This window comes from Helicoverpa zea, chromosome 11 (genome assembly GCF_022581195.2).
Source record: "Helicoverpa zea isolate HzStark_Cry1AcR chromosome 11, ilHelZeax1.1, whole genome shotgun sequence".
Classification (NCBI taxonomy): Eukaryota; Metazoa; Arthropoda; class Insecta; order Lepidoptera; family Noctuidae; genus Helicoverpa; species Helicoverpa zea.
Genome location: NC_061462.1, coordinates 2,239,448 through 2,267,366, shown reverse-complemented (window position 1 = coordinate 2,267,366; position 27,919 = coordinate 2,239,448). Strand labels below are relative to the sequence as shown.

The window sequence follows — 27,919 nt, the reverse complement described above, 5'->3', positions numbered from 1 at the left end:
CTTTGGTTTTTACAGTGTTATTGAAAACAGACTGCTCACTTACCGGTTTTTTTTTAAATAAAATAATGATGTCTTGCTATCTTGTTCCGATTCCGCTTAGACTTATATTTATTGATTCAGTTTTATAATGCATCGTCATCAATTTGTTTACCACTAATGTAAACAAAGAACATAATATACGCAGTACACGTGTTCTCCTTTTCAAGTCTTTCCTCATCATCAAAAAATAACGAGAATTGTTTGTTTTTAATTATAAATGTATTCGCCTTATCTTCTCACGTTTAGGCTTAATTTTTCATGATGATATTCCGAGATTGAGTCAATTTTGTTCGGGCGGGAAGCCTCTCGGGCCGACGTTGATGAGTCCGTAAGGATTCTCGCGTCGATTCGATGAGACCGACTCGAGACGGTGATTCGTTAAGCTTTGATCTTATCTGATTAACTTTCGTTACATCATCGTTGTTTGTTTGTATTTGGAGAATTGATATAATTGAGCGGTGATTGTTTTAGTCAACAATGCGGGTCGAGTGCAACGGGAACCACGCCGACCGTGGCGACGTCGGTGGGCGCGGACGGGGCGCCGTCGCTGGCGGAGGCGTGCTCGGACGGCGACGTGGGGACCGTGCGGAAGCTGCTGACTGAGGGCCGCTCTGTGCACGAGACCACAGAGGAGGGCGAGTCGCTGCTCTCGCTCGCATGCTCCGCGGGATACTACGAGCTCGCTCAAGTGCTGCTAGCCATGCACGCGAGTGTAGAGGACCGCGGCATCAAGGTAGCTGCAATAAAATTCGGTTTTAATATTTTATTATAAGATTTCTTCTGAAATTTAAAGCTGAGTAATGAGGCTAATCTGCAATGCATGTTACAAATAATCAAAGTTTAGACACTTCAGAATAGGGGCGCGTTGCAAGTTCTTCAATTCTTATTCAGCAACATAGTTAATGCCAGGATGTATAAAAGCTCCAGGTTATACCATGTTAACCTAACCTTACTAACCAGGGCGACTGCACACCCCTGATGGAGGCGGCGAGCGCGGGTCACGTGGACATCGTCCGGCTGCTGATCGCGCACCACGCGGACGTGAACGCAGTGTCCGGGTCGGGCAACACGCCGCTCATGTACGCGTGCGCGGGCGGGCACGAGGAGTGCGTCCGCGCGCTGCTCGAGAGCGGCGCCAATGTTGAGGACCACAACGAGAATGGACACACGCCGCTCATGGAGGTACGTTCACCAACTAATGGTAGATAGAAGCAAGAATAATGACGATGACAACCTGTTATTCTTTATCAGGGAGATAGGGAAGGCTTTCGGTAACAATTCAGGATTTTACAGTTCTACCTTAATAGGTAGCTTTTCCTTGCTGATGTTGGCATTGCCTTCATCGAGATAGTTAGTATGAACACAACACTAACATGTACAAGGCATCAAGTATCGAAATTCTGAGAAGTAACGTAATTTGGTGAGAAATGCACAAATGACTCTTGTATGATTTGTGATTGTGAACCACATGCACTTTAAAAAGGTGGAGTAATGGAGCTTATGTGTTAGAGAAAAGCTTACGTGATGCTAAAGAAAAACTGAAGTTTGCCATCGTTATGATTTAGGTCCTGTATGATGATTACAACTTTACGACTCTACCTACTTATTGTTATAACTCCATATCACATGTCCCTACACCATCTGATAAAATAATTGGTGCCATCAACACGCAAAACTCATCAGACTACAGACACTATTAGTCTTTACACAATGCTGTATAAGACCTTTATCCTCTTTTTATACTTTTAGCTACATTACACAAAAGGCGTAACTAAAGGCAAAAGATTGTAAATGTGTATGTTCGTTACTTCGGATTTTTATGAAACTTGGCCTTAATACAGCTATTCAATCAAAATGTATAGGCTACTTTTATCCGTGTGCGGGGGGTAGTAGTTCCCTCAGGAAGCGGGTGAAATCGCTACGGAAGCTAGTGAACTATAAACTTTGTATCGAATGTTCGTTTCTCTCCATAGCGCGCGAACTACTCGACACTAATCTGAACAATACAACATATTGACATAGATAACCGTTGCATAGTTACATTCCGTATTTATCACGAATAGCTCCACTGAATCATAACTTACATATTATGTTTTCGCGCAGCTATTTCGTAGATTAAACATAATTAGTGTGCGATTATTAAGATAATGTGCAATTGTGCATGTGCATTTTTCCAATACTTGCATCTGGTTCTGAGTAAGTTTAGTGATGATTTAAGACATCTTGCGGTCATTTCTTATACAGATGAAAAAAATAAGAATGTTTGCAATTCGACTTTCGTCTTTGTTTTTCGAAAAGAAGCACCTGTTTAGTTTTCACAGCTGTTCATACATTCTTATCTAAAACTCAATAATCAAAACAACAAAACATCTGATATTGTAACTGAAACTTCATTACTCACACATAGACGTTTTACATGAGTAAATTATCACCTGTGTTACTATAAGACATAAAAAGGGCAATAGTTAAAGGTATTAATAACATAATTTCGGATATAAACCTAAATACACTTTCTCGTGTCATACATAGGAATGTCTGGAGCACTGTGAGATGAGCGTGTTAAAACAAATGTAACTGGCCACTGGCCGTTTTACATATTTCATATTTCTATCAAAAAATCTTCTAACACAATACACTTTTCATTCCCTCACAGGCAGCATCAGCAGGTCACGTAGGCGTGGCAAAGATCCTTCTAGAACACGGCGCTGGCATCAACACGCACTCGAACGAGTTCAAGGAGTCTGCCCTAACCCTCGCCTGCTACAAGGGCCACCTCGACATGGTGCGGTTCCTGTTGGCGGCGGGCGCCGACCGCGAACACAAGACCGATGAGATGCATACAGCGTTGATGGAGGCTAGCATGGACGGACATGTCGAAGTGGCCAGGTTGCTGCTCGATTCTGGCGCCCAGGTTAGTTTGAATGTTAGAACATTTTTGTGAAATACTTATTTAGAGACCTACTTTTTAGAACCTCAGACCTAGTTCCTCTAAACTTGTGTAGCCTTAATACTGTCCCATTGCAAAGCACATACGTCTTCTTATACAGAGAAAGATCTGACGTAAATAAACTCGTTAAAAATAGTTATACCGCCATATTATAGTGAACAAATTGTAAAATGATTACTCCAATAAATCCCATCACTGATTTCCATTAAACTGACCCCAGTTACGTGTACCGTTCACACTCCACTTTACTGATTGAATATTTTAAGGACCCTTCAACTCGTTAAAAAATCGGTCGTATCCGGAACTATACTGCGTATATCTGTGCAATACTCATTCATACTTGTAACATGCGTATTTTCTATTTACGTTAATATGATGTTTATTTGGTACAGGTTAACATGCCGACGGACAGTTTCGAATCACCGCTGACGCTAGCGGCTTGCGGCGGCCATGTTGAATTAGCAATGTTGCTGCTGGAACGAGGGGCTAACATCGAGGAGGTCAACGATGAAGGTTACACGCCGCTTATGGAGGCCGCTAGAGAAGGTATGCGACAACATATGTTTTATTCAACAATTCTTCGAAGATATAATTTCAGAACTTGTTGTTCCCCGCGGTTCTAGCTACTAGGGGAACTGTACTTTCTGCAAATCACAAGGATATATTTTGAAGTATAAGCTAGGTATATAGTTGGCTGTCTCTAAGGGGGCATACACTAAGAATCAGTGTGATCAAATGTGCAGGTTTAGTTGAAAAAATGCTGCCGCTGCTGCTGTAAACGCCCTTACTACCTACACATTTAACCAAACTTGCATGTAAAATTTTAGATCTGTAAGGTGTGGATTAGATCTGTAAGTAGTAAGTTTATTGTTTCCTATAATAACAAAAATATTTCCCAGGTCACGAGGAAATGGTGGCACTCCTGCTGGGTCAGGGCGCCTCCATCAACGCGCAGACGGAAGAGACGCAAGAGACTGCGCTGACGCTGGCGTGCTGCGGCGGCTTCCTCGAGGTGGCCGACTTCCTCATCAAGGCTGGCGCTGATGCTGAGCTGGGCGCCTCCACGCCTCTCATGGAAGCCTCGCAGGAGGGACACCTTGAACTCGTGCGGTGAGTTATATTACTAGCATAGCTCATGTGTTTTATGTATTTGTTTCGTATTCTCTCCTTCAGATATTTAACTCTGCCCTGTCGACCTACATATAAATGTGTGGAATATATTGCTATATCTCCATACCTCGATGGTGCTTTACTATTTTACGTGCGTAACTTTATATTCTGGATTTCATTAATTTAGTATCAAATAATCACAAATATTGTAAATTTCTGTTATTTATTGTTATTCAATGTCGTCAGTTTCTTTACCTTGGGCTAATAATTGAGCTTATGAGTATCTCATTTACTCACCTGCTAAATGCTATTGTTATATCATAAGTGACCCAACCCATTTTTTTATAGAAACTTGGTTCAACCGACCCTAAAAATTATTACTAAAATAAAAATGACTATTCCTTCTGTAGCTACCTGCTAAACGCGGGCGCGGACGTGAACGCCCAGACGCAAACGGGTGATACAGCCCTGACGTACGCCTGCGAGAACGGGCACACGGACGTGGCGGACCTGCTGCTGCGAGCCGGCGCCGAGCTGGAGCACGAGAGCGAGGGCGGCCGCACTCCGCTCATGAAGGCCTGTCGCGCCGGACACGTGTGCACCGTGCAGTTCCTCGTCGGGAAGGTATGTGTTAAATTTAGTCTTTGGTTTTCCTCAAGAGAACGTCAAAATTCCCCAACAGTCCAACTATAGCGAGGGGAGTTTGAGATTTATTGATATCTTATCCAGTTTTTTAAGTCCGGGATGGTTGGTGCTCATTGAACGAGGCCTACTGATCAGATCTGATAAATCTAGAGCCAAAATAAATATTAACATTTTGGTTCAGTACTTCAAAACTACTCTGTATTTGAGTGAAAGATTTCCTAATGCAATTTTTATAAAAGTTAGCCACAATATATGTGGATGAGCTACAATGTGTTAAAATTTTACATCACGTGTCCTATAATTTTACTCTTTCCACAGGGCGCAGACGTGAACCGCATGACAGCTCTAGGCGACCATACTCCCCTCTCCTTAGCCTGCGCGGGCGGCCACGTGGACGTGGTGAAGTTCCTCCTGGCTTGCGACGCCGACCCCTTCCGCAAGCTCAAGGACAACTCCACCATGCTCATCGAAGCCGCTAAGGGCGGACATACCGCCGTTGTGCAGCTGCTGTTGGATTACCCTCACTCCGTCATGTTGCCACGAGGTAAGTTCAATAGTCGTGTGAAAATTGGGTGAAAAAAAGTTATATTTCCTAAGTTTTATAGGTGTTGGAGTGCTAGAGTATACTGAGTATATATTATGTTCGGTTCAGTAGCTGTTGTGGATCTGCAGTTGATACAGTGATTTAAATTGTCGCAATTAGGTTCCATCCTTTCTGTTAGGCTTATAACAACGGATGATCGAAAAATACGGACGTACGATGTATGACCCCTTTTTCTAGATCGTGTACTTATTTTGTACTTCATGTTGTTGATGTTACATGTTTCAACTTAGTTTTATAACACGCTTATATTAGCTTCACTTGTAACTATGTATGTAAGAAAATCTTGGAATCTTAATCCCGGTCTCCGCTGAAGATGAAATTTTGCACACGCTCTTAGTTCTGATGACAAAACACGACTAACTAAGAAACGTAACAAAAAGGGTGTATTTTCGTTTTTTAAACTATTTTATATAATTTTTGATTGATGGAGTTGGGGTTTTCAAAAGTGACGTTGTACCCAGGCGTGGCTGGAGCGGAGGAGGCGCACGGGCTGAGCGCGGCGCAGGCGGCGGCGCTGGGGCTGAGCCACGCGGCGGCGCCGGGCGGCGCGCGCGCGCTGCTGCCGGCGCACGCGCACGCGGCGCTGCACCACCCGCCGCACCACCACCAGGCGCCGCAGGACCTGCCCACCAAGTTCTCCAAGGTCTACCTCGATGGTGAGTCTCGAGTTTCCTTCTGTTTCATTACAATGCAATATGTCATGACAATCCTCATCTTACAAAAATCTCGGCCCGATATTCTGTTCTACAAAAACTCTGATGTGAACAGGCAACTTCACCTCAGACTTCTTCAGGCGATTTTAGTCTTACTTAGTAATAATATTTACAGGATATATTTTTTCTTTTATTCAGTTTCATACATATAAATTGTTTTTTTTTTTAATATTTCAGGATACATCATTATTATTGAACAGGGATCTTCACCATAAATTGTGTCGTTGACTACATTTTTGTCAATATTCCCGTTCATTACAATCCATTTTAAACACCACCAATTAATACATATTTTTAAAAGATATATACAATCATGTGTTTTCACCCGTAGAGCGCGGCGTAGCGGGTCGCAAGAAGGCAGGCGGCGGCGCGAACACGGGCGCTGTGTGCGCGCCGGCCGACGCCAACAAGCACAAGTGCACGCGCAAGCAGCGCGTCGCGCCGCCGCACTCCGACCACCACCTGCCGCCGCCGCCCGACATACTCGACGACAACGTGAGTCACTAACACACTCACACACTACATAATGACTAGTGAACGTTCATAACCATATTGTAGCTTGTATCGTCGTCTAATCAAGTTTTTTGTCTATTCCTATAAACAAGAAACGTTACGTTCAGAAAGCTTCCAAATTAAAAAGTTATGCACTCGGTTACAAATATGTACATTTTCGCGCGAAGATTTTGAGCCCCGCTGAATGTGCACCCGCCGCAAAATACGGCCATGTGAAACTTAAAAGCGCCTATAATATATATTTTTTTCTATGATCTACGAAGAACAGATGGTTCCTTGTTTATTGGAGCTGGACAACTGTGATCGTGATCATACCATGACGAAACATACCTCGTCTTTACTGCTTGTATCATGGACCATGTCGCAGCACGATTATATAACACGCATTTGTGATTATTGTGCTGCGGACAATAAGGGCCTCTTTGCGCGACTTCTTGCTAAAACAATTAGGCCTTATTAAATTCACATTAAACGAAATATGATCAATTCATATTGAGCCTTAATTGTTTATATAGTGAGTCATAACACAATCATAAAAGTTGTAATTCACGTTGACTAGATCAAAATAAGTATGGAAGGATATTTTCTGAAATTATCTGGTCTTAAAAATGACTGAAATAAAGTTCTTTTGTAATCGTTTAAATAAAAAATAATACCATTTACTTTAAATGTTAAATGATATTTGATAATGATATTTTCGTTGCTAAACGTGAATTATGACTTACATTGCAACATATTCATTAAATATACTCCTGTGATATAATTGCTCGTTAACCTTAAGAAACATTATAGCTTAATTAATAACGAATAATAATTTCCGACGTTTTGAACGCTTTATGGACATAAGAAAATTAAAGACTGTGTAGACGTTTCCCTTGGCTTGAATGACAGCTTGAAGAATGTGAAGTGTTCAAAACATCAGAACAAAAGTATTATAAAAAGAAATAGGGCAAAATTGGCATTCTAGCTTCAATCCCCTCAGTTCATTCAAAAATTAACAATGGCAACTATGTGTTTGGAAGTTTATTGCGATAATAACATCACCATATAAATCTTTTCACAAATGCATAGTAAAATGGAAAGAGAAATTGGACATTTACGAGATACTGACATAATACGCTATACATATATTTAGTGCTCAAGGCATAAGGTGATCAAAATAGAATATATTATCAACAAAATCGCTTTAAACTTCTGAATGTCTGGTGAAAGGGCTTTACAAAACTCTACGCTAGTTGCATAATTAACGTTCATGTTGTTTCTTTTCTCCTAACTTTTTTCCACTTATCATAATAATCAAATTGAGGATCTGAATAATGATCAAAGTTATCTGTAACGCTTTCTACTTAATAAGTATTGGGATTCTGGCAAAATTACTATGTCTTGTCTATTTCTTGTTGAAAATATTTTCGGGAATGACACCGCGGCAACCCCGCCGGAGCTATGCAGCTAGTGTAATTGATTGATCCTTTATTCACAAACTAATATGTTCACTAATTTTGGTATATCATGCAATTTTGAGTAGTTTTTTAATTTGGTTATAAGTTTATGAATAAAGGTGATAGTCGTTGTACATCTGTGTGGGTTATAACCTAACATCGTAAAGCTTAGCTCCTTACATGCCTCTCATTTGTATGAAATTTTCCAAATTAACCATTACGCCCCCACCCTATGTATAATATCGATACATATGTATATTGTTGGCTTAATATCACGATTCTATCATTTCATTTCTCTCTGCTTGCTTCCCACGGTGTAGATTTGCCACCACGCCATGGCTAAGGTATCACTCCCGCCGGGGTTTACGTGGAAGGACGTAAACAAGAAAGTTAAAATTAAATGCCAGATTAAAAATAAATGCAACGTGAGTCACACTATAATTACATTCACTAAACTAACTCAAGTAAATTGTGTACAGCGGCGTCGCACACGTAGACCAATTGCTAACGTTACGAGCGTCCGACAGAATTCACTATGCGGGTCTTGACAGTTAAAGCTCCAAAAAATCTTTGGAATACTCCTAGCATTACATATCTTTTAGTACATTAGTGAATCGCATGGTGAGTTCTGTGCACCGGTGGCGTTAGTATCGGCCAAACGTAGCACGGAGTGCGGCGCCGCGCGAGCCCGACTGACGTCACTCTGTTACAGCGGGACCCGCGCGACTGCCTGCCCGAGGCCGACCGCAGCCTGCTCGACTTGCCCGACCCTGCAGGTGAGGAAAAAAACACTGAATTTATATCACTTTTGGAGTAGTAGTGAGGTGGGTAGTCTGACATGTTTGACTACTCAATAAACAGCTTAGGAATAAAATAAACCGACTTAAAAAAATCGCCAAGATTGTCGGATGATTTTAATGAAAGGGAAGAGTCAGAAACCTATTTTGAAGTGGACCCTGTGTTAGGTATCATATCCAAACACTACTCTAAGACCACAATAGGAGGGAACACATGAGAAAGTTCAAAGCACACTAGCCAATAAGACTAAACTATAAGTTATATAGTAAAACGGTGGTTGTATGTGAAGGTCCGCCGACGCTCGCCACGTCGGCACTGCACGCCTTGGACCTTCAGTTCTGCGCTCAAGGCAAGTCCTACGCACGACAAGTCACTTACACCATCGTACTTATGTTTGGCTTCACTTCATACAGACACCATATAAAAAATCCTGTATAAATGACCCTTTATCATATTAATCCATTACGATTTTGAGCCTCACAATAATCCCTCACATTTTACTGTGTATGTATTTACGTGTTTTGTTTACGTTCGCTAATCATGTGCGTCACTTTTTTGTTGTATGATGGCTTTCTCATAGTCACATCTGAAATGTTCGTTCCGATTCATACCGTCTTACCACAAAAACTTTTTAACGTCAGTTTAAGACTTGTCTAAAAAAATGTCAAATTATGACGTTGACATATGGTTCATTTTTTAGCCACATTTTTTTTAGACAAGTGTAAAACAGTGGTTAAAGTTTTTGTAGTAAGGCCAATAATGTTTTGGACAAGAAGTGCCAGGGATATCCTTATGTGTATAACATGTGACTGTCAAAACCAAATCACTTCTTATGTTGCAATTTCTATTTGTATGTCCTCTTGAGTTAACAACGAGACTAAAATGTCGCTACATCCACATAAACGTTAACATTCACCATCTCAACTAAACCGCTGCATAGTTGTACTGACCTGAGACCATTATTATTCTGAATCTGCTTGTTTTTAACGTGTACAAATTAGCAGGTAAGTGGGGGTTCATTAACTAGTGCGATATGCAAAATTAAACTTAAATGCGGTGACTTAAAGATTGTTTTTGCAATGTAGGTGTCACAACCATCCACCCTCCCACTACTCCGCCGTACCCGCCTCCGCAGCAGTTGTTCCCAGTGCAGCAACTTGCTACCAACCTTAACCAGGTACGTAGAAAGAAGTACTAAGTATATTTGTCTAGTAGCATAACCATTAGTGTAGGTAAATGTTAGGAAATGAACTAAAATAAAAGAGTTATACATTATGTTTTTTGTGGACATCTTTTAGTTTTGCAAATAGTGCAATACTCTGTTTGGTTTATGTATTTTTATTTGTTTTGTCATTAAAATTTGATTTTAATAAAATTAAGTTAAAATATTCCCCCTAGTACGAAACAGTTAGTAACACCGAAAGTAAGCTCTTGCAAAAGTATCGTTATAATAGTTTAGTTCTAATATTCCTGAAAATCGAGTACTTTTCCTACCGTTTAATACTTTCTATGCGTTGTAACAAAGTATTAAACGCGCTGAACATTATAGAACACTCCGATACAAGAGCGTCCGCGCGCGAAGGTTTCACGTAAATGCTCCAAGTTTGGTTGCAAGTTTCTACTGCTCGACGCGTTGCAACGCCTCGGCCAGCACATTAGTGAAGTGGGTGCCGTCGCGGTAATCTTCGCGAGTTGTTTATCAAAACATTACTGTAATATGTATTACATTATAGACTCGGTATTCTAGTTCCATTTACTGCGTACATACAAGTTCAATTTTAGAGTTGTACTGTCACAATGTTGTTACATAGTAAGTCTAGAATATGTTAGCCACTATCATATAATTAGCTGTATAAATAGGTTAAAAATTATAGTTATAGTATTCGTCATCAGTTTAACACAAACTTACGTCCGTAACGTCTTACAGCACCAACTGCAGGAATTGCAGCAACAGCAATTCCAGCAGCTAGCGGCTCAGCAGCAGCAACAACAGCAACAGCAGCAGCAGCAACAGAAAAAGCAGCAGCAACAACAACAACAACAACAACAACAGCAGCAGCAGCAGCAACAACAACAACAAGCGCAGCAGCAGCAGCAGTTGTATGTCCAAGAGTTGCAGCAGAGGCCTGAAGCTTTTGCGGCACAGGTGAGAGAAGCTACCTAGACTTTTATACAAGGTGTCACAAAACTCCATGATATAGTGATCGGCACGAATCTTGAGCTCTGACCTTCACCTGCGCAGAAGTAATTTATTGGGTCCCTTTTGTGGTATGAAGTGAGGAGCGGGGGCGGGCTAAAGCGGTGATTGGCCCGCAGTGCATCGCGTCGTAGCTGTCACTCGGGATTGGTTCTTTGCTAATAAATCACTTCTGCGCAGATGTAGTTCAGAGCTCAAGATTCGTGCCGATAACTATACAAGTCATACCAGAAACATGGTCACGGAAACTTATGGGCGTTCCCAAAATTGTATCTAACTGTTGATTTTGAATATTGACATAAGCTGCATAGGGATGTTAAATGCCTATAGTAAGCAAAACTACGTTCGTAAGTAGACATTTCACAGTTTCTGACATATTTTGAGTTTTTGGTCACCTTGTATACAGAGATAATGCGTCTTATTATACTATATTTTAACGTGATCAGTGGTATCAAGCATTGTTTTTATATATTTTTGAGTAATATGTGACGTGTTGTGCAGCTGGTGGAAGGCGGCGCGGGCGAGGATGGCGCGGGCGCGGGCGGCGGCGTGGAGGCGCGGGAGCTGGGCGCCGTGCTGGCCTACCTGCAGCGCGAGGTGCCGTCGCTCGTCGCGCTGCCGCCCAACGAACTGCGCTCGCTCGTACTGCAGGTACATAACTCATTATACCGAGTCATGTTGTAGGGTTTCAAAGTATAGTCCCATGTTTATGCAAATTCTTGAAAGTGTTCACTACTGTTGCAAAGTCATCCTCCGAGCCTTATTCCCAACCATGTTGGGGTCGGCTTCCAGTCTAACCGGATTCAGCTGAGCACCAATGTTTTACAAGGAGAGACTGCCTATCTGACCTCCCCAACCCAGTTACCCAGGCAACCCGATAGCCCTTGGTTAGACTGGCGTCAGACTTACTAGGATCTGACTACCCGTAACGACTGCCAAGGATGTTCAATGACAGCCAGGAAAAGTACTCCATCTTTATTGAAATTCGTCATAGTTGTGACAAAGTTTGGACCTTAGTGTTCACTAGTTGCAAAAGTGCCTTAGGTTTATTCAAGGGCGTTTTTTGTTACGTTACGTGTGTTGGTGATATTAATACGTGGTTGCGCCGGTGGCGCAGGTGATGCAGCAGAAGTCGCACGAGATCCTGTCGTCGAAGTGCGCGGAGGCGGAGGCGGGGCGCGGCGCGGACGGCGAGGGCCACGAGCGCCACGCGCGCCGCCTGCTGGAGGAGGCGCTCACCGCCGACTGGCCGCGCCAGGACCACCACCACCACCACCACCATCACCACCACCACGTCGACGTCACTGTATGTACACTGCTACTCTTCTAAATGTCTCATTACTTGTCAATGGCTGAGTCGTTATAAACGCAATACTTTTTTAGGTTAATAGCAAGCTGTCCAGTATATAAAAGTCGCCTTACTGCGGGTTACAGTCACCAATCCATTCTTTTTTTTATGGCAATCTGTCGCAATTAACGGCAATTTCTGCCAGAGTCGCAATTTTTGATGAGATTGAAATTTGCCATAATAAATTGATAGGAAGCTAATGTCAAAGTTGTCAAACAGATGAATCGGTTATTGTAATCCGCAGTAAGAAGTTTAATTTATTTTTTTAAAATTCAGGTTGAAAATGTTCAGAGCTAGACAAAATAGAACTTCAAATTAACATGTCGTCATTTCACCTTTAGGCCAGTAACGGATGCCAGTTCCGGGTTCGTCCATCTTCGCCTTCGGGCAACCTGGAGAGCGGCATCATCCTGACGCGAGCCGACAACGACATCCTGACACTGCCGCAGTCGTCCGCGCAGGCGCCGCCGCCGCAGCAGCAGCAGCAGCAGGAAATACAGCCGCTGTTCGCACTGCCGCCGCCTACGTTGCCCTATGAAGAATATGGTGTTACTTCAAGGTTAGTTTGCTGATAGAAACATGTTATATTAGCCAGCGTAGACTTCGGTCTTTGATGATGTCTATTATATCAAACTGGTAGAAACCTGGTTCAGGATAAAGAGTAGTCCTCAATCTGTATCATCATATCATATCGTTTATTGCGTTCCATAATGTACATTACGTGTAAAATATAAAATGAAAGTCACAATTATGAACCCTGATGGGCACAGCAAAATTAGAAGTCTGGAACGGATTAAGCTACTTTGGTATTACTTCAGACTTGTAGTTACGTACAGAATTTTGATTGTTTGACAAACTGCAGCTACTCTTCCAAAAGTCCCATATAGACTCATTATTCATTCTCTAATTTAGTATTACATTGCATAGGTCGGCAACGTTCGCTCCCCCGCACGCGGGCACGGCGGCCGCGGCGGCACCCGCAGCTCCACTGGCGCCGCAACCCCACTCCAAACGCGAACAACCTCACCACCACAATAATGCCTCCGTCGCCGCCAAGAAAAAGGTAACACACAGTTATATACTTAAGAGTAAATAAAATATAAAGTTTTTAGGAACAACATGTTTTATCTATGGTATCATCTTTAACCAATCAGAAGAACAATCACACTAACTGTCAATGCTGTTCGATAACAGAATTCTTCAGTACCATCAGCTCCAAAACCCAATAGTTGCTGAGTCATCCATAATATGCTTCCAAACTTCTGCTCAATTTGAACGTGGAATCGCGGAGGTTGAAAATTTGAAATCCTGGAATTTATTTCAGACATACTGGCACATAACATTCTATTTAGAGTTCTTATTTCAAAATGTCCTCTTTCTTGTTGTGTAGGGTCGGTTCGCGGGCACGGGCCGCGGCTGCCGGTCGGGCGAGGCGTACGGCACGGCCACTCCCCCCGCGCCCGCGCCCGCCGCCTACTGCGCCATGGACGTGGACGGCGAGACCGACTCCAACCACGACACTGCGCTCACGCTCGCCTGCGCCGGCGGACACGAGGACCTCGTGGAGTTGCTGCTCAGTCGCGGCGCTGATATCGAGCATCGGGACAAGAAGGTAACACTTTATCCCGTCACTGTATAAGGCAGAATCTGGGTCCGAAAAGCGCTTACCACCCCAGTCTTTGCCATTTGCCACCTATCTCTACCAGTCTTCTTACTTATTTGTTGCTAAAAATATAGCAAACATGGTGAATAAAATATTTTTTCATTTTTCTGGGCCCCTGGGTTTATAGTGTTTCTCAAGTTTAGGTCATAATTAAATTTCAGCTAATTTACTATCAGAACATTCTTGTGATACTTATCATATTCTCTAAATAAGCACACACATATTCTAACTTTTCTTCTCTTCCAACAGGGTTTCACCCCGCTAATCCTAGCGGCGACTGCCGGCCACGAGAAAATCGTGGAGATCCTTCTGAACCACGGCGCGGACATCGAGGCGCAGTCGGAGCGCACGAAGGACACTCCGCTGTCGCTGGCCTGCAGCGGCGGCCGCTACGAGGTCGTGGAGCTCATCCTCAGCCGCGGCGCCAACAAGGAGCACCGCAACGTGTCCGACTACACCCCCCTCTCGCTCGCCGCCAGCGGCGGCTACGTCAATATCATCAGGCTGCTGCTCACACATCAGGTATGTTCTATGTGACGATGTAAATAATTGACTACAACAGTAGGCATCCTGTTGCAAAACCTTTCAGACTCGTACAGCCACAATAGGCATTTATTTTGAGCGAATTACCTTCTCACACTTCGCATTACCGCCCTCCAGTTTGGCCGATGTATGGCAAGTTCAAAGTTAGCCGATCAGCTGCACAGTACAAAATTTCATTACAAAGGAATGTACTGCGCCTGGAAAAGCTTCAGATTTACCAAGCTACCTCATCCATATAATATTTCTCATCTAATTACTATACCATCTCTTTAGGCTGAAATCAACTCCCGCACCGGTTCGAAACTGGGCATCTCCCCCCTCATGCTGGCCGCTATGAACGGTCACACGGCGGCCGTCCGGCTGCTGCTGGACTGCGGCTCCGATATCAACGCGCAGATCGAGACCAACCGCAATACCGCGCTTACCCTCGCCTGCTTCCAAGGTAAGGAGAAGAAATACAAGTATTTTTACATGGTCAGGTTGGAATTTATGTAGGAGAAATACAAAATTAATAGGACCATTATAGGTACAATTTATGTGAAAGGAGTCAGGGCTGGAAGAAGACCTGAAAGCGCACTAACCATAATAGTGATTGAAATATATAAGAGTAATATGTATGTTAGTGAAATGGGAGTTTATTCTACTAACATGCGTTTCCCAGTGAAGAGTTTATTATCATCATCATCATCATCATCTCAGCCATAGGACGTCCACTGCTGAACACAGGCCTCCCCCTTAGATCTCCACAGATACCTGTTGGAGGCGACCTGCATCCACCTTCATGAGCTGCATGAGTTCACTATACCCTTTATTAAATGAATCAATTTGGACTGTCATAACTTTTTATAGTCATCAGCTATATATTTTTCACTAACATTTCAATATCCCTTCACCAGGTCGGCACGAAGTTGTGAGCTTACTACTCGACCGCAAAGCGAACGTGGAGCATCGCGCGAAGACCGGCCTCACTCCCCTCATGGAGGCAGCGAGCGGCGGCTACGTGGAAGTGGGCCGGGTCTTGCTGGACAAGGGCGCGGACGTCAATGCTCCGCCCGTGCCCTCGTCCCGGGACACCGCGCTCACCATTGCCGCCGATAAAGGACACACCAAGTTTGTCGAGCTGCTGCTGCAGAGGTTAGTTTTTACGATAAATTAACACATTGCAGGAGAGAAGCTCTAGTGCTCTATTAATTTATTTACAATGGAATGAGCAGGCACGCTAAGAAGACGTGGTTCAATGATCTCCAAAATTATATGGGATTGGAGAATGCGACAGATTTCACAATGATTGTCCACGCAACTTCATGTACCGTCATGTGCAAGAGCTGCACATTATTGTAAATAAATACATTAACAGTGAAGTAAAATAATAAGTTTAATTGTTTACCTAAAACTCGTTTCTGTGTTCTTATGTTTAGGATACGAAACAAGATCTTTATGTATGTGTGTTAGTTTTGAATAAAATCATTTCCCGAAAGCAGCACATGGTAATTTTTTTGAAAACTAAATGTTTGTATATAAATCTGAATGTTTGTTCCCTGCAGGCGAGCGGCGGTGGAAGTGAAAAATAAAAAAGGCAACTCTCCCCTATGGCTGGCAGCCAACGGCGGACACCTCGCAGTGGTCGAGATGTTGTACGCCGCCGGCGCAGACATTGACTCACAAGACAATAGAAAAGTACGTAAAAGATAACCAATTTTACTATTAATTGAAAGTTTTCGTATAGGAGGATGTGTTTGTAATAAAAATGTTTTATTTATAGGTATCATGCCTAATGGCCGCCTTCCGTAAGGGCCACACTAAAGTGGTCAAATGGATGGTCGGCGTAGTTACGCAATTCCCCTCAGACCAGGAAATGACAAGGTACAGTTTCATATAATAATATTTTATAACTATTTTGCAAATTCTTACGGCGTGTCTTTAAGTGAGCTATCTGGGTGCGTACGCGAAGCGATGCGAAACTATGAACAGTCGATACTACGACTAAAAACAGTCGATTTCTTTTGAAGCGTCCTACGTGACGTTGCTAGGTACGGCCGGGCAGCGTACACAATTTAATTAGCTTGGGACAGATTGCTTCGTATCACGATCGCGTTCTTTCGTAGACGGACCCTTATTGGCGGTTCAGGTTTTAAATATCTCTATTTCTCAGGTACATATGTACAATCTCGGACAAGGAGCTGCTGGAGAAGTGCCAGGAGTGCGTGCGCGTGATCCGCGCCGCCAAGGAGACGCAGGCGGCCCGCGCCAACCAGAACGCCACCATCCTGCTGGAGGAGCTCGACGCCGAGCGCTGCCGCGAGGAGTCCCGCCGCCAGGCCGCCGCCCGGCGCCGCGAGAGGAAGAAGAAGAAGAAGTTGGAGAAGAAGGTATGTGGCACATTGCTTTTGCTGAATTTTACGTACTTAAACAATTTTAATAGTCGTAAAAATCTAAAAGTTTAATGAAATAAGAAAGATTTTTTTTTGTCAGAATATTTTGAACATCGAATTTGGCATTTCAAATCTTTTAATAACATATATGCCCCATATAATATCTCCCCCCGTTATGAAAGCAAAAATGTTTAACTAACCAACTAATAACATAATTAGTAGGCCAGAAAGCGCATAACCACGTTACGTTGTAGTCTTGCATGCAGGAGGAGCGGCGCAAGCTGCAGGCGGAGAACGACAAGAACTCGCTGTACTGCGACAAGGCGCTCGGCGACTGCTCCGAGGGCGGCGAGCCCGACGACGAGCCGGCGGCCAAGGAGGAGGGCGACTCGGGGATCGATGCTAACTCACAGGTGAGTGTGAACGACAACAACTCGCTGTACTGCGACAAGGCGCTCGGCGACTGCTCCGAGGGCGGCGAGCCCGACGACGAGCCGGCGGCCAAGGAGGAGGGCGACTCGGGGATCGATGCTAACTCACAGGTGAGTGTGAACGACAACAACTCGCTGTACTGCGACAAGGCGCTCGGCGACTGCTCCGAGGGCGGCGAGCCCGACGACGAGCCGGCGGCCAAGGAGGAGGGCGACTCGGGGATCGATGCTAACTCACAGGTGAGTGTGAACGACAACAACTCGCTGTACTGCGACAAGGCGCTCGGCGACTGCTCCGAGGGCGGCGAGCCCGACGACGAGCCGGCGGCCAAGGAGGAGGGCGACTCGGGGATCGATGCTAACTCACAGGTGAGTGTGAACGACAACAACTCGCTGTACTGCGACAAGGCGCTCGGCGACTGCTCCGAGGGCGGCGAGCCCGACGACGAGCCGGCGGCCAAGGAGGAGGGCGACTCGGGGATCGATGCTAACTCACAGGTGAGTGTGAACGACAACAACTCGCTGTACTGCGACAAGGCGCTCGGCGACTGCTCCGAGGGCGGCGAGCCCGACGACGAGCCGGCGGCCAAGGAGGAGGGCGACTCGGGGATCGATGCTAACTCACAGGTGAGTGTGAACGACAACAACTCGCTGTACTGCGACAAGGCGCTCGGCGACTGCTCCGAGGGCGGCGAGCCCGACGACGAGCCGGCGGCCAAGGAGGAGGGCGACTCGGGGATCGATGCTAACTCACAGGTGAGTGTGAACGACAACAACTCGCTGTACTGCGACAAGGCGCTCGGCGACTGCTCCGAGGGCGGCGAGCCCGACGACGAGCCGGCGGCCAAGGAGGAGGGCGACTCGGGGATCGATGCTAACTCACAGGTGAGTGTGAACGACAACAACTCGCTGTACTGCGACAAGGCGCTCGGCGACTGCTCCGAGGGCGGCGAGCCCGACGACGAGCCGGCGGCCAAGGAGGAGGGCGACTCGGGGATCGATGCTAACTCACAGGTGAGTGTGAACGACAACAACTCGCTGTACTGCGACAAGGCGCTCGGCGACTGCTCCGAGGGCGGCGAGCCCGACGACGAGCCGGCGGCCAAGGAGGAGGGCGACTCGGGGATCGATGCTAACTCACAGGTGAGTGTGAACGACAACAACTCGCTGTACTGCGACAAGGCGCTCGGCGACTGCTCCGAGGGCGGCGAGCCCGACGACGAGCCGGCGGCCAAGGAGGAGGGCGACTCGGGGATCGATGCTAACTCACAGGTGAGTGTGGAGCTTGTTTCATACTACATAATAGTACCAGAATTCATCAGAACAGATCACAATCCTACTACTTATTCGCCTTTTCCCTGAAATATATTAAGGTCTGCTTCCAGACTTAATCAGCTTCAGCTGTCTGTCTAATAGCAATTTTCTACTCAGTAGACAATTTACTGTTTATTTACGTTAGACCTATTTCTCGTTGCTGTCTATGTAACCTAAGCTTTCTTAAAATCCTCAATTGGAAGACTATTTGAAGTTTGGACTTGAACATTTCACAAAGTATTTGGGTGTATTCTTAATAAAAAGTATGTTTCATACAGGGTTCATGTTCGTCGTCGGACGTGAAGGCTCCGCCCGTGCAGACGAGCAAGTCTAAAAAGAAGAAGAAAGACGAGAAGGCAGCCGCACCCCCTCCGCCCGCACCTCCCGCCAAGAAACAACCTGATAAAGTGAGTATTTGTTATTGGTGCTTGATTGAAACATTTTTGACAACAAATATAAATATCTGTGTAAATAAAAATTGCTTAGAAGGGAGATAAATAAGACAATGTCTGGGATATTGCTACGGACTTTTTTGGACATTTAATTTAAACATTGCAGTTAAACATAATCTAGTGAAGTAGACACAAGGTACACATTGTGAAGTCTACATTATAGAATGCAAATTAATTAGGTAAATATACAACCAACGCCGTAATACAATAACAACATCGCAATTGTCCACAGAGCAAACCCAAAATAGAGACTAAACTGGAGAAGGAACCCACTCCCAAGCCGGACAAGAAGCAAGAGAAAGAGAACGTGGCGCCGAGCTCCCCGCCCGCCACGCCCGCCAAGCCCGCGCCGCCGCCCGAGAGACGGCCCGCTGAGAAGAAAGACAAGTTAGTTTATAGGAACATGCGTCTGTATATGAACAGGCTACATGCTGAATGAATCAGTCATAGCTTAAAAGTACGCTTAAGAAATATAAGATGTTGTATGTTTGAAGAAAGTTGACTATTTCGTAGCCATTCGCCCAGTCTGAGACTCGCGATATGATATAGTATAGTCCTAACTAGTATGCAGGTTTTTTTTTTCGAAAATGAATTCATTCAGTGTAGTGGTCTGTACTCGTAGTTGCATGTATTTACCGTTTGACTGAGTGAATAATAATGCTTGATAACTTTTGTTAATTTACTAGCTACGACGGTCTAATAATGTCGCCCAAATGATAAATTGTAAGAAAAATAATAACAGAGGGGGGTTAAAGTAGTAAATATTGTTCTTACAGAAAACCCGAAGAGGATAACCCTAAGAGCATTACAGTACAGAATGTTAACAAATACGGGAATAACTCTAGAAAGAGTCAAGTTTTCGAATCCACTAGGCACAATGTGGATAAAGACGATGTTGACACAAGTGACAAAAATAAAAAGACGCACAACACGCATCAGTAAGTTCGATCATCATAACGTAACGCGGTACACTACAATACGTACTTAAAATGTAAATAAATAAAATCAGTATCAAACTTGTTTTATCCCCAATGTACGCGGCTGCATGACCGTGCTACTCGCCTCCGACGAAATGCTTTGTTACTTACGTCGCCTCAGTCAGTTGGCTTGTTTATGTTTGGGGATGTTGCATCGTAATAACATAGTTAAAAATACTTGTAAATAATTGTCTGTGGCTTAGGTTGAAATCTATACACGGATATTTTCGGAACTGTTAATTGGCAAAAGTGTGTCTACAAGTACACTCGACGTCTTATAAACTCGTTCTGCGTACTTATGCGAAAGATTACCTCAAAAAATTCTTGAATCAAAATTAAGCTGTTCTTTTATATGGCTTATAGATTTCAGCCTCATGATGTGTTAACAAGCTAAAGCCAGTCTTATATTAGCTAACTTAAATGTCTTATTGTAAAATCAGACAGGAAAATTCCACAAAAATATCATCTATATATTAATTTCCGTGTACTACAAGTGTGTATGTTGAACGCAACAGATGGGAGACAGAAGGCAAGAGTACGTCTCCTAAGGGCGGCTGCGTGGGTGGCCGACGTGAAGAGGGATGGAAGGAGGTCGTGCGTAAATCTAGTGTGCAGACCCTCTCTACTGTTGAACCTGGGTAAGATTATAATTTTAACTTAACCAAGCAGAATTGTGGTATAGAGAGTTTAGTCAATGAAAAGTTACTGTCAAGGTCGTTAAAAGTATCGAATAGTAATCGAACTTGGTACTCAAGATCGAAAGGAGTGGAACAACCTATTCCAGCCACCTCTATTTATCAAATCCAAGACACATCTACCCACCCAGTCTTACAAAGTAGGTACTATAAATTGCATTTCGTGTTTCCTAACATCTACCCACAATTTCAGCTGCAAGAAAGTGTCGGTAGCTTCGCACGCGATCTCGCGAGTGATCGGCCGCGCGGGCAGCAACATCAACGCCATCCGCTCCGCCACCGGCGCCCACATCGAGGTCGACAAGCAGAGCAAGGGCCAGGGCGAGAGGATCATTACTATCAAGTTAGTAGTTCCACCACAGTTTACCAGCCTCTGCCAGCGAAATCTCCCGCTTCACGAGTGAACGTCATCCTGGACCTAGAAAAAAGCCTTAGAGGAACTTCATTCAATTTAAGCATAATCAAAAATCAACTAAGTCATTTAAATTTACGTTCGTGTAAATTACGTTCCCCGTGCCATAATTCGTTTATTTGCTCAACATGCTATATGCTGATAATGGCAAAATTTATTTTAAAGATGTAATATGACCATAATATTTTCACATCAGAATAGATTTCATCAGCTTGAATGTTAATTGTCTGTGAAAAATCATCAATAACGCCATTTATCTTTATCCAGGGGCTCAGCCGAAGCTACAAAGCAAGCGGGCATGCTGATCGCAGCTATGATCCGCGACCCGGAAGCGGACATCGTGCAACTATTACCGCGCGCGGTCACCAAGCCGCCGCCGCAACCTCTGCCGTTGCAACCTAAGACACCTAAACAACCACCGCCTAAGGTAATACTTTTATGATTAAGATTTTTGACCTTTATATGAGGTTTTGCGGTTAGTAACTGTTATGTATTTTTATGTATAAAAATATACAAATAGTAATGTTAAAAAGCAATTTTCGTTACTCGTGTTTTGAGGAAGATACTGCGTATGGAATATGCTGCAAATATGTTGTTTAAAGCTTACTTTAATGTAATTTTGAACACTAAAGGATATAATATACTGTAGCTATCGTAAGGGTTACGCTACATAACTGTAGCGATAACGAAATCCAAACCAGCCATCAAATTATCGTCAGTTGGTCAAGTCACTCATTGACTTGCTGGGGAGTTTGTTGCGCCACTTCTTCTTCCCAGCAAAAACACATAGGAAGTGGTGAAGGGTGGGCGTTTTGGGGGCTGTCTATTGTAAATTCCCGACGTTCAAAAAGTGCTGTCTTGCAGCCAAGTTTGAATAAATGATTTTTGATTGATTTGATTGATTGATTGACATTGGCCGATGATTTTTTGGTTATCGTTACATCATGGTGTAACCTACCACAAGTGTCTATGAAATATTTAACTCTGTAGTCACTTTCCTACAGTACGTCTGTACGTTCAACAATGTATAACATAACCTTTTATATTATCAGCAGCAGGCAGGAGCCAGCAGCAGCAGCAGCAGCTCTGCCAGCAGCCGCACGACGCCCACGGCGCGGGCGCCGCCCAAGCAGCACGTGCGCCCCGCGCCGCCCAGGCTGCAGCCGCACAGTTAGTATACACGCTACTTGTATTATCATCTAAAGGTTTATGTTCAGATTTACATATAGGTGGTTCAAAATCTTCGAAAAAGTTTCTGAAGAATATTAATGCTATTTATGGACACGTATTTTATGCGCATCCACAAAGAAATCTGATTGAAGATACAAAACGTTTGAATTTTATGTGACTTCAAAATAAAGTCATTTATTTAATTCAAAGTAGGTTGTATATCAGCAAGTCTACATTTGTAGGTAAAAATATTTGAACGTGGTGTCACATGCTAACTTTTTACCACTTTAACCGTAATATTTTAAAAAAGAAAACAATTTTTGAGACGTACTAACTAGAATCCCAATTTGTTAACCCTGTCATCAAGCTTAACACCTATATTTTCTACAGCATCAACAGCAGAAAAGCGCGCCCCCACATCGACGAGCGTCAGTTTGACCGTGAACAGCGGCGTCAAGACCAGCGCTGCGCTCTCGTACACGGGCGCCATCGTCGGAGCCCGGCCTCACACCTTCGCCGCCAAGCTCACTGCGGCCCCCGCCGCCCCCGCCGCCCCCGCCCCGGCGCCGCCTGTGCAGCCGCCGCCGGAGGCTAAGCCCAGACCGGCGCCACAGGTAATAAGTGATCCAGTTATGTAATAAAGCTGGGGACAGTGTATAAAATAATGTACTAATAAGTTTATCATCATAAACTATAATATAGTTGACCGTTTTTACTTGCAATTGTTTATTTCTTCTCTTTTCACTTCATGCTTTTTACAAATCTTACATGTTTATGCTAATGTGCATGTGCAAGATGAAATATCTCTTTTGTAGCGGGACGCTTAGTTGACTGAGTGTTCTGCTATTGTAATTTTAGCATAAGCAAAAAATGTCTATTGCACTCATCCATAATTGTTTGTGTTCTTATAATAGAGTACAATTAAAGAATATTGTATTCAGCTCTAAAACATATTAAAATTATACTTGTATTACAGCAGTCAGCCCCCAGCAGCAGCCCCGGCTCGTCGTCGCAGCCTGGCGCGGCGTCGCCGCAGAAGGCTCGCGAGGCGTCGCCGCCGCCGCCCGCGGCACCCGCACCACACAAACACGAAGAAACTGAGAAACAGCACCGTTTGCCTGACCGCACTGTGCAGGTAATAGACCTGACCTTAGAACGCCAGATAACTTTTATCTGAAGAATATGTTTGTCGTTCTGACAGCTTGTTTGTATAGAAAATATGCCAAACCGCCATATTTATACCTCGGTCAAAAGTTAAGTGATGAATGAAAAATGAACCCTATAATATTGTAGGGAAAAGATCGAGATCGAGAAGTACCGTTCTTCTGCCCTTATCCCAATTTTATTTTGAAGTCGACATATTTTCTTCATCTATACTATTATATTTTCCGTGATCTCACATCAAGTCATCATCAATCATCTCTAACAAAGTATTTACTTTTGTTCACAGCTAAGCCCAGATAACTCAAGCTCCTGGAGTGCAAATGAGGAGAATACGCCGAACACCTCCTCAGCGCTACATATTAATACCACCCCACAGGTATGTTACACATTTACCTACATCTATTATTTTATTTACCTAATTGAACACAAAATGTCCCTTTGCGAGGCTAAGTCTCATTAATGTATACTCTTCTTCCTCCTGCCCTGTTCCCATATTCGTTGGTCAAATAATATTTTATTTTTATGTAATGTTCGCACTGTATGTCATTTTAATCAAATGATCGTTATTATTACATTAGCAGCAGTCTCACAGCCGCGCGGGCGGGCAGGAGTACTCGCTGTTCAAGGACCTGTCGGCCGGCGCCGCCGCCGTCTGGGGAGCGTCTGGTGACGCCACGCACAACGTCGACCCGCCGCCGCCGCAGGTACGCACGTAGACACTACCTATTCAATGCAAATTCTCAATTTCCGCACAATTTTATGAAGACCTAAATTTTTGGACCTTATAAGAACTATAACACTCATTTGTACACTAACGGATTTTCCGTTAGATTGGTATAAAAATTACGTTAAAAAACCGTGTGACATAATTTTGCCGCTACAATTGTTTAGCGCGTATACGTTCGCTACGCGCGGGAAATCGCTAATAGCCATTGTGAAAGCGTTAGGCTCAGCGCACACCGTTACAAGTGCTGGCAGTCAAATACCGGCGGATCGCGGCGCGCTCGAAGGCTCTCAAGTGCTCTTTGCGCCGCTCGAATTCGCCCGCAGATTTATGGAAATGCGCTTCTCCACGCTTCCATCTGTGTGCGCTGGGCCTTGATAGAGTTGTTTTTGTCTGTTCTTTTAGATGTTAACCGTATTGTTTATGTCGCAGGTTGACGCCAGCAAGGCGCCAGGATACCGCGGCGCAGGTGGCGGCGCGGGCGCAGGCGGCGGCTGCTCGCCGTGCTCGCGCACGTCGTCGCACGGCAGCACGCCGCCGCCCGCCTACGCGCCCGCGCTGCACCAGCCCGTGCAGCCCTACCACCAGCCCATGCCTCTCGGTACGTAAAAGCAGCACTAGCACATCTCTTAAGCGGCCACGGCCACCATTTCCTCTCTGCGGCAGCCAACACAAAGCGCTTAGATTGCACGGTAGGCCAGTGGGTATAGGCGAATGTACGTAGCTGCCGTCAGTGTCCGCGCACTAGTGCAACCAGACGTATTTCCGAACTTTGATAAGATGACTTTACAAACCAGTAATGCAGCTGCGGCCGATTTCATGCAGTGGCGGTACATGCGGTCGACAGCTAGTATTCAAAGCGTATCTTTGTTATATTAAAGTCATCGATACGTTATCATCGGTACCTGTTCAACTGTGGGATCATTAGTCTTGTTTTCCTTTTATTATTGTTGCTGAACATTTTGATTACGTTTCAGGCAACAACGTCAACACAATGGACATGAGCGGGCTCTCCCGGAATGGACCTATCTACCAAGACAACTCTCGGAATGGACACAACATGATGGTAAATATTTTGTCATACTTACTTTATTTTGTTTTTATAAATATGTGTAGGAGATCTAACATTATTTTCTGTCATGTACCTTTATAAGCAGCAGTCTTCTAAATCACCTTCAATAAATAGTTTGTTGTACTAAGACAACCTCGATTTCGACCAAAATTTTCCTCATATTCCCCGTCAAAGACCTTAAGGTAGACTTGAGAAAACGCTGACTTCAGGTGATTAAACCTGCAGCTCCATCGATAAGAATATTAATCTCGTTTCTTTATATTTTTATTTTGTCTTGTTTTATTTCTAAACAGCATAATAAATCGATACTCTTGTGTCCCCCCGCAGCAGCAGGTGTCGATCTCGAGCGGCGTGAACATGTCTGGCGCAGCGCTGGGGCTGGGCTACGTGGGCGTGGAGAGCGTGTCGCGCCTCAACCCGCGCGCGCCCGACTTCGCGCAGCGACACCCGCTCATGCAGCAGAAGCACAACGCACAGGTATACATGTCATACCCACTATCGGCCACGGCGACTGTTCTCTTATAAGGAGATCGGCCAGCTTCGCACCACATAATATAGTGCACAACCATGTATTATATGGGAAGGCAATCCGACACCACCGAATTGGGAGGAAGTTTAGAGCCAGGAGAAGGACATAGGATAGTTTTTGTCACCATCCGTAATGCGGGTGAAACCGCGGGCAGAAGCTAGTATCACATAAATTCATTATACTCTTTTGAGAGGTGAAGTCAGGTGTTAAGAAAGTTAACCAAATGAGCTTATCCAAAAACTGGTACAAGTAGACTCGTCTTGTTTTTAATCTGTACTCTAAATAAGTAGAAATAAAGAACATGGGATATGCAGAAATTATCTGCTGTGCTGCTTATAGTCTTCTTTCAGATTCCCAAGATATGTTATTTATGTCTCATATTGCTTGATGTAGTTGGAAATAAGAATATACAGGGAAGTTTTATGTGTACGTTAACTTTGTTGCAGTTGTTCGCGGGCGCAAGCAACGCGGGCAACCTGAGCGCGCTGCTGATGTCGTACCAGCAGCAGCCTATGAACCAGTCACCCAAACCTATGCAGCATACACCGCAGCAACAACACCATGCCTACCAGGTTACACACGAACATTTCAACTTATCAATTCATATGTTATGTTGTAAAATTCCACCCAAACTTGTTTTGTAGTTTGACGTAAAGACTTGTAGATTTTGTTGCTCCACTTGTTTTTCAAAGCATAAACACATAGGAAGAAGTGAAGGGCGGGCTTTTTTTGCATGAAACTTGTAAATGCTCTATTCTTAGGCAGATGTTTTGTTGATATAAGTGTTTTGGTCGAGCATGGTTTTAAGACTTGTGTGATGTTGGCAGTCGCTGCTGGAGCGCGGCGTGGGCGGGGTGGGCGGCTGGGGCGGCGGCGAGGACGAGGAGCGCAAGCCGCGCCCCATCGGCACCGAGCGCGCCTGGAAGCTCACCGCCGCCGACGACTGGCCGCACGCGCATCTGCACCACCCGCACCACGCCGACCACGACCGCTACCAGGTACGCCGTGTGCCGCACCGAGCGCGAGACGGCTGCCGTGTCGGCAGAGTCGCTGACTGTCGCGTGTTGCAGGGCGTGAGCGGCATGGGCCACGTGTCGCACGGCATGGAGAGCGGCGCGTACGGCGGCGTGGGCGCGGGCGGCGCCACGGCGGCGGCGCTGTCGCTGATGCACGCGCTGCCGCTGCACTACCTGCCGGGCGCCGAGCCGCAGCACTGGGAGCCGCCGCCGCACCAGCCCGACAAACAGGTACCGCGCGTGCCGCCGCGCCGCTACTGAGCGCCAGCCCCCACTCACGCACTGTCTGTCGCAGGCCTGGACCAAGTGGACTCACTAGAGCCGCCGCCGCCGCCGCGCCGCCGCGTCCGCCGAGGCCCCACACGATTATATATAATTGTAATCCTTGGAAACGGTGTAGATATTAGTGAGAAAGAATTATATTATACAGATTATCTATATACATAATAGAGAAGATGTCCTATCGAGAAGAGAACTACTTATACTGTACGATCGACTGAAGTGAGCATTAAACGATTCATTATAATGAAACTCGTGAGGGGAGTCGGATGTAGTTTTATTTGTTACTGCCGGTCGCGACGTTACGTTTAGACGAATTATAGTTATGTTATAGTCGGCGTCGCCGTTTCATCTGATGTAGATATACGCGTAAACGAATGTAATAGTAGGTAGCTTGGAATGTGATTCCGAAGTGCCGCTGAGTGTTTTGAGTTGCCTTGCGTGCGGTCGCCGCCCGCCGTCTATTATACATATTTTACACTATATTATGGCATAATGCGATATTAATTTCGATGATTAGTACGCTCGTAAATCGAGGCGGAATATTAAACATGTATTAATAAATTTGCTTGTACATGAAGATTAAATATCGATATATTGATGCACTGTATCCACTGGTGTTTTTAATAATACCACCTGTTTTTCAATAAATTCTTTTTTAATAGGTTTATTTGGGGAATGTGTATATTTATAAGTAAATTATTATTGAGGACTTACTTTGTCTCGAATATGATTAAAAGCAGGATATGCGGT

At 44.6% G+C, this 27,919-nt stretch overlaps 1 protein-coding gene across 14 annotated transcripts in view; it reads left to right on the top strand.

Annotated features, from left to right (window-relative positions):
- Window positions 1-27,776, top strand: part of LOC124634598 (ankyrin repeat domain-containing protein 17) — a 38,775-nt gene extending 10,999 nt beyond the window's left edge. For 2 of the 14 annotated variants that reach the window (XM_047170225.1, XM_047170234.1), the window contains exons 4-46: window positions 511-772; window positions 1,000-1,221; window positions 2,693-2,950; window positions 3,379-3,532; window positions 3,886-4,096; window positions 4,507-4,720; window positions 5,060-5,285; window positions 5,807-6,001; window positions 6,390-6,553; window positions 8,723-8,786; window positions 9,098-9,157; window positions 9,894-9,985; window positions 10,736-10,954; window positions 11,507-11,656; window positions 12,123-12,311; window positions 12,695-12,912; window positions 13,281-13,416; window positions 13,744-13,965; window positions 14,266-14,538; window positions 14,833-15,001; window positions 15,456-15,693; window positions 16,104-16,236; window positions 16,322-16,422; window positions 16,712-16,928; window positions 17,186-17,275; window positions 17,405-18,634; window positions 18,955-19,083; window positions 19,361-19,515; window positions 19,905-20,066; window positions 20,621-20,743; window positions 20,994-21,143; window positions 21,480-21,639; window positions 22,265-22,382; window positions 22,773-22,996; window positions 23,359-23,517; window positions 23,833-23,922; window positions 24,125-24,250; window positions 24,703-24,871; window positions 25,248-25,336; window positions 25,670-25,819; window positions 26,318-26,443; window positions 26,699-26,869; window positions 26,942-27,776. In XM_047170225.1, the coding sequence (XP_047026181.1) occupies window positions 511-772; window positions 1,000-1,221; window positions 2,693-2,950; window positions 3,379-3,532; window positions 3,886-4,096; window positions 4,507-4,720; window positions 5,060-5,285; window positions 5,807-6,001; window positions 6,390-6,553; window positions 8,723-8,786; window positions 9,098-9,157; window positions 9,894-9,985; window positions 10,736-10,954; window positions 11,507-11,656; window positions 12,123-12,311; window positions 12,695-12,912; window positions 13,281-13,416; window positions 13,744-13,965; window positions 14,266-14,538; window positions 14,833-15,001; window positions 15,456-15,693; window positions 16,104-16,236; window positions 16,322-16,422; window positions 16,712-16,928; window positions 17,186-17,275; window positions 17,405-18,634; window positions 18,955-19,083; window positions 19,361-19,515; window positions 19,905-20,066; window positions 20,621-20,743; window positions 20,994-21,143; window positions 21,480-21,639; window positions 22,265-22,382; window positions 22,773-22,996; window positions 23,359-23,517; window positions 23,833-23,922; window positions 24,125-24,250; window positions 24,703-24,871; window positions 25,248-25,336; window positions 25,670-25,819; window positions 26,318-26,443; window positions 26,699-26,869; window positions 26,942-27,148 (8,215 nt within the window). In that variant the 3' untranslated portion in view covers window positions 27,149-27,776. Of the gene's footprint in view, window positions 1-510; window positions 773-999; window positions 1,222-2,692; window positions 2,951-3,378; window positions 3,533-3,885; window positions 4,097-4,506; window positions 4,721-5,059; window positions 5,286-5,806; window positions 6,002-6,389; window positions 6,554-8,722; window positions 8,787-9,097; window positions 9,158-9,893; window positions 9,986-10,735; window positions 10,955-11,506; window positions 11,657-12,122; window positions 12,312-12,694; window positions 12,913-13,280; window positions 13,417-13,743; window positions 13,966-14,265; window positions 14,539-14,832; window positions 15,002-15,455; window positions 15,694-16,103; window positions 16,237-16,321; window positions 16,423-16,711; window positions 16,929-17,185; window positions 17,345-17,383; window positions 18,635-18,954; window positions 19,084-19,360; window positions 19,516-19,904; window positions 20,067-20,620; window positions 20,744-20,993; window positions 21,144-21,479; window positions 21,640-22,264; window positions 22,383-22,772; window positions 22,997-23,358; window positions 23,518-23,832; window positions 23,923-24,124; window positions 24,251-24,702; window positions 24,872-25,247; window positions 25,337-25,669; window positions 25,820-26,317; window positions 26,444-26,698; window positions 26,870-26,941 lie in introns of all 14 variants that reach the window. The other 12 variants (XM_047170229.1, XM_047170231.1, XM_047170230.1 and 9 more) reach the window with 12 other exon arrangements.
- The last annotated feature ends 143 nt before the right edge of the window (window positions 27,777-27,919 follow it).